The sequence below is a fragment of the Chinchilla lanigera genome, unplaced genomic scaffold, assembly GCF_000276665.1.
Source record: "Chinchilla lanigera isolate Chin_1 unplaced genomic scaffold, ChiLan1.0 scaffold00010, whole genome shotgun sequence".
In the NCBI taxonomy this organism is placed as follows: domain Eukaryota; kingdom Metazoa; phylum Chordata; class Mammalia; order Rodentia; family Chinchillidae; genus Chinchilla; species Chinchilla lanigera.
Window position 1 is genome coordinate 11,718,505 of NW_004955411.1, and position 10,799 is coordinate 11,729,303.

Here is a 10,799-nt window from a genome sequence, read left to right on the forward strand (position 1 = left end):
AGCCTTCCAAAAATACCAGAAAAACATAGAAGTCAGTTAATAGCTTATATTGTATTTACTTTACCTATTTAAACCTTTAAAATGTGTAGAGTCATTGAAATCCAACTCCTTGTTTAATCGTGCATAATCAATGGAAGATGTCAAGCCTTTCTCAAGCCTGGCAAAAAACTGCTCTTTCTCTTCTTGCTCTTCTAACGTGTCCAATCCCAATCCGAGAACACTAGGACCGAGCCCAGAAACTATCAGTTCTGTACAAAAAGCATAAATATATGCTATTAATACACAGAATTTTGATAAAATTGAAGTGATACATTTATTAACATTTAGTAAAATAAACGTTTACAAATAATTTACACAATCTCTCATCTACCAAATAACGTTGCAATCAAAATCAATATTACAGAATTTAAGGCTTCCAGAGCTGTAATTCTAAACATCTGAGAACATACTAAATCTGTCTATGTGCTTCAGTAAAAGAGGCTCCAAGATAGTTATGAGTGAATTTTTGTAAGAATTATGAATATAAGCATATTAACAATTTATCAAAACATATTCTTCACATTCATACCATTTGTCTCCAAGCTGTCAACACTTAAGATAGAGGTTCCACTGCTCTTCAGAAGCTGAGATTTTTCAGCAGACTCCTCTTCTATTTCCATCACTGGGTGAGAACTCTTCTTTCCTTTCAAATAGCTTACATTTGTTCCAACCAGTCCTAAGAATAGGATTTAACATGGTTGGGTATTGATGTTCAGAGAACTGTTCTGATCAATACGCCAACATGATAATACTGTTATGTTAAATTATGCACAGGAGCTACAAAATAAATCTATTAAATAAATCCAACACACACAGAATTCACAAAAGAAATACTGTAATTTCACTTGACTATAGTGTATCTTTTATAAATGGAGTGTTTAAAAACTTTACTTAAGATTTTTAAAAATCTGAAGCATACTTTATGCAGTACCTTGTTCCCTCTTTTTCTTTTTAGTTACAAAGTTTTTGTTGACTTGCGTAACTTTTTTAGAAATACAATAATAGCATGAAGCAGCCAAACAACACACGAAAGGTAAAGCAGGTGTAAGTCAGCACACGTACAGGCGCTAGACAAGATCTTTTGTCAGTGTAAGTATCACTTTAAAAAGATGGAACTACCTAAAACAAGCTTTTAAAATCATTTATTTCCACAACTTTAGAAACTGGCTTACTACAAGGAAGATCCTCTGCACGGCAGGTTGTCTGTTGCTGAGGGAGGAAAGGCTCTCATAATCTCTGATAGCAGTTTGGAATGTGAAATTTTCTCAAAAGCTAATACATATTAAATGCATTCAGGGTTTTGTGGCTGATTAGGAATCAGATGACATTAAAATTATTATTATTTCTTGTATAATTTTTTTAAAAATAGAGACCATATTTTAAAAGATATTTTGAAATATTTGAAGGCAGGAGGAAGGACACTGCAAATTTAAGTAGGGCAGCAAGGAATGCCTTCATGGAAAAGTTAACACTTGAGTTAGGACCTGATGGAGACAAGGGGCCAGTCCACAGCAATACTTAGAGGAAGAGTGTTACAGTGAAAGAAAACAAGGAGAAAGCCTCTGTATTAGAAGGCCAGGAGTTACCATGGCATGACCAAGGGAAAGTTGACAGCTCAGAGAAGTCACAGTGCAGGGTTAGGATTATAGTTTGCTGGTCACTGGACTTCTTGATTACTGACGTGAAAAGCTATTAGAAGCCGGGTATGGAGGCACACCCCTGTAATCTCAGCACTCAGGAGGCTGAGGCAGGAGGGTTGCCAAGAGTTCAATGCCAGCCTGGGCTACATAGTGAGTTCAAGGCCAGCCTGGACTACATAACAAGACCCTGTCTCAATGAAACCAAAAAAAAAAAAAAAAAAAAAAAAAAAGCTATTAGAGGGACTAGGTGGGAAATGCTATGGATGATCAGATTTTTGGTGTAAAGAAGTTCAAGGAACTCAAAAGTCAGGGCCCTGGAGGGATTAATAAAGCCAACCACAATTGGACAGGAGAACTCGATGGTAAAACAGGAGCTAGTCTCTTTGAAGAATAAGGAATAACTTGGACATCAGTAGACAACTGTAACAATGACAAGTAGTGACGGCTCTGACGATACGCTTTATAAAGAGCCCCGAGGGAGAAAGATCTAGAAGACGCAATGAACAACAAACCATCCTTTTTTTAGGTCTAATGGAAGATGAAAGAAAGAAATCAGTAAACACGGGAGGTCACCTGGAAGAATCAAGGTCTGCAGAGGAGAATTAAATATGAGTTACAACCCCAGAAATTTGAATGAAAACTGTATTAATAGGGACGGGGTCTTAGTAAGACTGGAAAACCCAAGAATCTTTCTGCAAGGAAGTAACACTTCTGCTAAGATGGGAAGAGAGAGTAAAAGATAACTAGGTGAACTGGGAACGATAGACAAGCACAGGCGGAGCAAACAGTAAGCACAAGGGCTTCATAATGGGAGCAGCAAGCCACAGCTGAGGATGCAAAACAATGAGTCATGCTGGGCCTAGCTGAGAGAGTGCATGTGGGAGAAAATAAGCCCAGAGCTGGAAGACCATGACCACACCACGCTCACCCTCCTGAGCCAGGGTAACTTCTGCTCTTCATTCCAAGAGCAAAAACACTGCAGCTTACACAATATAAAACTTCGTTAATCGCACAGGCAGCCCTCTGCTATCTATGGGTTGCACCTCTGTGGTGGACGCCTGTAATCCCAACACTCTGGGAGGCCGAGGCAGGCGGAAAGGCACTATTAACGTCAAGATAGCATTGTAAAGGCACAGAGAAACGGGAGCGAAGGTGTTTCTAGGATACAGGGAATAACTGAGCGTGAATGCAGCACATGAGGTAGAAAGGGAAGGTTCTAGTCGGACCAAATGGAGCCTCAACTCTTACATTAAGAAATCCAGACTCAATTTTTTTTTTGGCAGTACTAGGGATTGAACCGAGGGCCTGCACACTGAGCTACATCCCTAGAACACTCCCCTATCCCCCCACTTTTAAATTTTATTTTGAGATGCAGTCTCACTAAATCACTAAGTTGCTCACACTGGGCTTGAATTTATGATCCTCTTGCTTCAGCCTCCCGGAGTGCTAGTATTACAGGCATGTACCACCACACCCAGCTTCAGACTTCATTTTATGTCATAAAAAATACGCCCCAGGTAAATTTTTCCCTAGAGAAGAGATACAGAAATTCTAACAGTTTGCAAAATGGTGTTTAACACAGATCCACATACACTGCAAACATAGGTAGTTAAATAGAAGTAGTCTGGGTTCTTTACAGACATGGCAGTACTATATACAATAAATATACCATGTATGGTACCATATATGACATACACTTACTGTAAGTCACACACAGTAGCACAGAAAGCATACTTACTAAAGAAAACACTCAAAGTAAGTCTGCATTTGTAAAGATGTAACTGGGAATATTCCAGAAGAGATATACATGTGCCACAGAGGATCAGTGATGAGTTCTTTTGTAATTTTTTTTTTTGCCATTAAGGCAATAATCTATTTCAAATGGTTTTAATGTAATACCAAAATCAACAGATTTTTAAAAAACATCCCCAGGGATTTCTGTTCACACATTGCCAGAATTGTATTAAATAAATTTACCATTAAATATAGCAATATACATGTATCTGGATTACTCATTACCTTCATGCGAGCAAATCTAAATGAGCTCAATGTAAAAACACCTTCTCAACAGAAAGTGAAGTACTGTAACATGACAATCAAATCAAACCTCAAGATTCTACACTATTATACACACATATAAAAATATAATCAAAACCCAGCATTATAAGACTTGACTGACCCCTTGTGGTCAAATAATTTAAAACTAGACTTCAACAATACTCACCACCATCTTCAAAATCATCTTCAGTTAACCACCAAGGCACTGCCTCTTTCTTCTTCACTTGTTCTCTAGGTTGTCTAGGCCTTTTGTCTGACTTGTCAAAAGAATCATCTGAAAGCTAAATCATATACCAATTAGTAAGTTACATTGTGAGGAATTCCAGGTTTATCACAAATAAGAATAGTACTTCTCTATTAGTTCTTTAAATGTTCAGTTATCAGACAATATTTTCAGCAATAATGTATATATTCATTCTCTCTAGGGATAGGTGGCCAAATAACTAAAACATCAAGCATATGTCTCTGAACGTTGATTTCACATCCAGAATTAAAAGAACAAACTAGAAAAAAAGGAAAACTCGATCAAGGTACTTGTTTAGGAAAAGAAAGAAAAGGAAGGCTACAATCCTATTTAGACGTTGTCTAGGGTCTTAAGAAAAAGGAGAGGTTAAGCAAAATTACCTAGAATCATTCCAGAAGAACACAGAATTCCAAGACAAGGAAGAAATGAATTTCAGTGGGTGTAGAGGATGACGGTGTTGCCTACAGAAATTAGCATTTTGTCCTGATGATTAATAAACTATAATAAACTTGTATTTGTCATCTACCCATCTGCTCCAAATTTTATGACACTTTTAAATCTCCTACTCTTATCCCAGTATTTTCCTCTCTATTTAAGGCGGCCTCCGTCTTCACTGAGGAAATGAGGAGCTCAGTAAAGGACGCCCCACTTCCCCTTACTCCGCCACTAAACTAACTTAAGGGACAATTCTTTCCTCCGTTCCCCACAGAATCTGCGGAGAAGTTGCTTCTCTTCTTGAGGTTATTCCCTAGTTATCGCATTTCATTTCTGTACCTTTACTCTTACTCCGTACTCAGCCCCTTCCCTCAAATTAGAAACCTGCTCAGCCCCTCACACAGCAGCGGGCAAGTCTGTGGCATAAAAGAATGATATGTCTACTCTACTTTGAAAACAAAACAGGGTAAGTTTCTTATTTCTATTTCTCTTTTACTCCATCACCTTGCTTTATGCTTAGCCCTTTAGGATTTGGTTTCCACCAAACTGGCTTTTTTCCAGGTACCTAAGGCCTCCTAAACACCACAAATAAAGGAGGACTGTCAGTCATTTTCCTAGGTCCCATCAGGGAATTTGATTCTGGTGAGAACTCTTACTTCTTGAAACTCTCTTCGGCTTCACCTGGATCACTCCCACCTAGTGACTCCTCAGCTCTGGGGCCACTCCCACCCATCTGTTTTAACAGCTTGGGGCTATTTTGCTCATCTCCTCAGCATCAGATGGTGCTCTTGATCCTATTTTCATCCTCATGGTGCACACTTTTTTCTGGAGACAAAATACACATTTACATATGCCTCATCTAAGTCAGGATCTGCACTTCGGTCATCTCACTACAAATGCCTGTCTGTTTTCTACTGTACCATGCCCCCAAACTAGGATATTGTTAACAATAACTTCTAAGATGACCACATACACATTCCCACCTCCCAAACAAAAAACACTATCTCAGTAACTTGCAAAAACGTCGTTGTTAAAATGTTCAGAAAGACCTATCATCTTCACTGACAACTACTTAGGAAGAGAGGCAGGAAGAAAAACATTTCATCTCAGTTTGTTAGACAGGTGCATCATTTTCCACTTAAACTCTAAACATCATTATTACCTTGAAACGTTCCCTTTCTCTTTCCTCCCCCAAGTTTTCCATGTTATTAATCTATAACATAGGCATTGGACCACTAATCTTGCAGGACTATAGAAAGACTGGAAAAAGAAGTAGAGTATCCACTTTATTTTTTAATGCATCATAGCTGTTCTGGCTTTGAAAACCTTTCACACTGCTTTCCAAATTACCATCATTAAAAACAAAACGAACCAAAAAAGCTGGTCCTCAGTAACAGGTCATGGAGAAAGTAGAACCTTAATAAAATAATATATGGCTGGTGGGAATATAAATAGTTCAGTCACTCTAGAAAATAGTTTGGCAGTTCCTCAAAGGCTAAACAGAGTTACCATATGACCCAGCAATTATATGAGAAATTAAAACATACAACCACACAAAATTTGTACATGATTATTCATAACAGCATTACTTAAAACTCCCCAAAAGTGGAAAGATCCTCAATGTCCACTGATAGGGATAAATAAAATGTGGCACAGCCATAGGATGTAATGTTAGTAGCCAGAGAAAGAAATGAGGTACTAATACCCGCTACAACATGAATGAACCCTGGAAACATGTTAAATAATATAAGCCAGACCCTAAACAGTATATACAGTATAGTTCCTTTCCATGAAATGTTCACAATAGGCAAATCTTTAGAGAATATTGTCTGAGGCTGAGGAATAGGAGAAATTGGGTATAACTTCTACAGATTCAGGGGTTCTTTCTGGGGTGACAAAAATGTTCTAAAGTAAACTAAACTACACGTTTTAAATGAGTCAATTATATCTCATTAAAGGTAATTTTAAAAAGTTGGTTAACCACTCTCCTAAAAACAAGCACTTCCCTGAATGCTCTAAGAGGCCTCTCCATTCACATAAATATACAGAAGGTGGCATAGCTCTTTACCCATTCAGCAGATACTGACTAAGCATACTTGTCAATGCAATTAGCTACCATGTCACAGACTGTATGTTCTTATGAAGTAGCAAACAGACCCACACAACAAAAATAATGAATGATGCTAAGTGCTATGAAAAGAATTAAGTACATGATATGCTAAGAAGTGACTTGGCTTACTTTTTTCCGCGTCACCAGAAAAAGCTTCTTTGAGGTACTAACATTTAAAGTAAGATCTTCACCAGCCAGATAAAACATTAGTTAACAACACTGTTGTTGGAGGGAAAGGTACTACACAGCCCCTAATCAGTGATGGCAAGCCTGCGGCACACGTGCTCTTGCAGCTGGCTGTTATCACTGAAAGCTCTAGAAGGTTCCCCACCACTACTCTGAGGTGAAATAGCTTGACACGGCTGGGGGAAAAAAGACCACTGTAGAATAAATAAAGTGGATGAAGGGAAAGAGTGATATAAACTCAGTAAGGCAGATATGAGCAAAATTATGGCAGCCTTCACTAAGCAACATGAGGAGTTTGGATTTTATTCTACACATGAGAGGAAGACATATAGTTTTATACTGGGGATGAAGAGCGTCAGAAGAAAAGAACAGCTCATCTGGCTGGAGTGTGGGGAAGGCCACTGGCTGGGAACAGCTGCAGGAGGCCAGGTGAGATGATGGCATTCAATCAGCAGGTGCAGCAGCATTTGGAAGGGAAGAAAGCTAGAGGGATGATGAGTGTATCTGGGAGGTGACGTTCACAGTTTGGTGATGGAATGACTGTACCTTAGGGGTAAGAGAACTGAAGGGTGAATCTTTTGAGATAAATTTACAATACTGTTTTTAAAAGACATCAACTTACCTCCTTCATAAACTGTTCAAATTCTTCATCCAGCTCTTCTTTAGAGTAACGAGCCATTGTCAAGAATTTTCATTTCCCAAAGCAAACATTCTAAAGTGTTGACAGCACTGGAAATACTAAAAGACAAAAGAAAAAAAAAAAAAAAGAAAAAAAAAACCAAAAACACTGAGAAAATCCACATCATGAAAACTGCCAGACTTCAACTTCAGAAATTTCATTATAACTGATTATGCATGCACAGTCATTACTAGTGAGCTGGTCAAGAGATTCCTAATTCAGTAAGCAAAGTGATTTGAAAAAGCAGCTCATAAAGTTTACTTCCACTCGGGGTCCAGAATTCCACTGTCATCAATTCCACTGTCATCTGTTAAGTACAGTTGGTAAAGGGTGGAACGTCCAGTATTTCCTAAACTTACATATATCTGCAAGTTACTGAATACCTGCCAGCAATCGGGGTCTTCAAAGAGAATCTTAAAAATTATACATTAGCAAAGTGAAAGAACCATTTTTTTCTTGTAAAGACCAGTTAATGCTGCCAGACTCAGCTAGCTATTTTCCATGTTAAGTTTTGCAAAATACACTTTTCAGATATAGATGTTTCCAGATACAGACAGACTCAAGAGAGTCAGTAACGACTACTTCGAGAGCGTACAAATCAGCACTACAGGGGGGCGGGGTAAGGAAACCAACAAAAAGAACGGCCTCAACACTTTAGGTAGAATCCGGGGGTTTGCAAAGCCAAGCTGCCCGCTTTCCCCCATAAGAGCCCAACTTCCGGATTTTAACTCCTTGAGGCTGCACTACCGCCAGCTCTGTTTTGCAGAGACGGAGGGAGGAAGTGGGCCGCGGCCCGGCCCGTACCTTCCCCAGTTTGCAGAACGCCTCTTCCTCCCGGTATCAGCATTCTGGATCAGGTCTGCGCGCCCGCCGCTCAGGCCTCGCCCAAGAGCCTGGTCCGACGCGGGCTCCACCGAGAGGCCCTCACCTGGGGCGTCCCGGCTCTAGGAAGCGCGGATTTGGAGGCCGGCAGGGAAACGGAGACGCATTCGCGGTGGAGTCCGGGCGGAGGAGGACACGGACCCGACAAACCGAAGCCTTAGGCACAAGCTCGGTCCCGGTGGTTTAGGAGCAGAGAGAGCGTCCGCGCCTCACCTGCATTTGCCTCTGAATCCCGCGCTTTCCCGAAAGTCCGTGCGGGCCAGTGGTTGTCGGGGTAACAGACCTCCGCGGCGGCGCCCAGGATCACGTGACCATCGTGGTCACGTGACTCACGGGCCTAACGGGGCAGCCGTAGGTTTTCTTGCTCCATTGGAAGCGAAGATTGGAACCACCACCCTCAGCGTGATACCGTGGGCGTTTAGGCGCAGCTGCGTCACAAGTTCGCACCCCCAAGCTTTCTCTTTATTGCTGGGAACGACGTGTTGCTGCGAACCGGTTCTGAAAGAGCCGCGACGCAGACGTCACGCGAAGCCCAGCCCATGGCTTCCTGGGAGATGTAGTTTAGGTTCCTCAGGCCTTGAACTGTAGTTCCGCTCTTCATCTCTCCTACCAGTTGTATCCCAGCCTTTTTTTTGAGGGATCCGTCTACCAAGCTGAAGTTTTCAAGAGTTTTATTGGCTTTCCTTCACGTACAAAGCCCTTTGTGGGCATTGACAGAGAAACACAAAACTGTTAGAAAGAATTCTGTTGTTAGAATTGGGAGTCTGTTCACCACCTAGTGGTCAAGAAACTGAAATTATGCTAGCACCTAGCCTCTGAGTTAACTACCGTACTGCGTCTCCATGGTTTCCCGCTAAATTACTTTGAAAAACCTCATTCTACTGTGACAGATTACAATTACTTTCCTGGCGTTTTGTCACCTACTTATTTTTTAAAGAACACAACATAATCTAGAATCTCAGAAGATAGCATTTAGGATAGACAAAGTAGAATCGAATTGAGGGGTTTGCACCAAGCAGGTGTAATTTAAGATCCTAGCTCTAACTTGAGCTTTTCATTCAGTAAATGTTTATTGCGATGCAAATGTCTACAAACCAGCAGATTTGCCCTACTATAAAAACGAATAACCATAAAGATATTTTTTAGCTTTCACTTGTTTATCATTTGATGGGAGCATGCATTGTTTAACTATTGCAATTTAAAGTCAATTCATTGAATCTGTATTTTTGTTTTTACTATATGTTAAAGGATCAAGACCGTCATAGTCTCTGCCTTAATAGAATCTTCAAGCTAGTGGAACAGACAGGTAGGCCAGAAAATTAGGGAGTCCAATAAAAAAATTAGTGACAGTGTACCGTGGGCAAAGAAAGTTTGGGAAACTTTCTACCTGAGGCACAATCTAATTTTAGTCTTAATATACTCTTATGCTATAAATTCGTGCTCACCAACATTTACCCTTTTATATCATTTCCTAGTGAGCTTCGCTCCTACTCTGTACAAAGACTATTTTATATTGCCTCTACCCTGCTCAGACTTTAGAATGAACAACCTGTACCGTCTGCTGAGGATTTCCTGTTTTATTACTGCAAGTCTAGAGTCACAGGAAGCCTCTTGTTCCATGAAAACTAGAAAAGTTGATTCACTGTGCCCTGTCCTATTCTTACTGTATCATCCCTTGACATCACACATTCACTATATGCAGATAGTCTTGCTTCATATCTCATTTAAAAATAATTTATATGAGGCTGGAATTTTGTCACTCTTTTGCTACTAAATCTACAAACTCTATTTACATCTGCACTCATCCTAATCTATTACATGTTCCAATAGAGGAGGAAGTGTACTGCCGTCTAAGAAATATATTTTCCCACGTATGATTTAGAGCTTTTACCTATTCTCAGTGATCTTTCTCCACTAGTAATTTCCTCTTGTGTCTTCAGTCTTGAGCTGTGTGTGAGTTTCTTCCTAACAGCATTCACACATGCTCTGGCATATGTAATCTAAAATGCCACTTCCAAAACCCTCTTCATTTTATATTTCCCTGTGATTGAAATGAACTTTCTTCTGGTCTACCAGTCTTTTTCTGGGGAATTTTCTCCACTCCACTTCCTGCTTATCAGAATTTCTAATCCAGGTTCTACTCACACCAACCTACTAAACCCATTCTTGGTAGTATCACCAATTTTCTCCACTCATCTAGGTTAAAAAAAAAAAGACATCACCTTAGTTGATCTTGATCTCCCAAAACTCTGATATAGTTGTCTACTTTCCCTTTCTTTGTGCTCTTCCTACTTTTATGGGCTCTCCTCGGGGTTTTTCACTGCTCCTCTATTATTCCCCCTGGCCTCTAAGTGTCAGACTTTCTCAGGGATTCCTTTATCTTCTTTTACATTCTTATCATAGACGGTTTAATCCTCTAAGTATCATCATTCGTGGTCACCAAATTTTACTCTTTTTACTAGTGAGTTTAGGACTCTCAAATATATGCCTTCAATTCTAAATTCTCTTTTGATTTTTGTTTTCTTT

At 39.9% G+C, this 10,799-nt stretch overlaps 1 protein-coding gene across 4 annotated transcripts in view; it reads right to left on the reverse strand.

The window, feature by feature from the left end:
• Cep162 (centrosomal protein 162kDa) overlaps positions 1–8,706 on the reverse strand; it is a 65,444-nt gene extending 56,738 nt beyond the window's left edge. For 2 of the 4 annotated variants that reach the window (XM_005377697.2, XM_013510870.1), the window contains exons 1-5: positions 8,196–8,706; positions 7,335–7,450; positions 3,904–4,018; positions 569–715; positions 65–248 (exon numbers count right to left, since the gene is read on the reverse strand). In XM_005377697.2, the coding sequence (XP_005377754.1) occupies positions 65–248; positions 569–715; positions 3,904–4,018; positions 7,335–7,391 (503 nt within the window). In that variant the 5' untranslated portion in view covers positions 7,392–7,450; positions 8,196–8,706. The remainder of the gene's footprint in view (positions 1–64; positions 249–568; positions 716–3,903; positions 4,019–7,334; positions 7,451–8,195) is intronic. The other 2 variants (XM_013510872.1, XM_013510871.1) reach the window with 2 other exon arrangements.
• Positions 8,707–10,799: the final 2,093 nt, after the last annotated feature.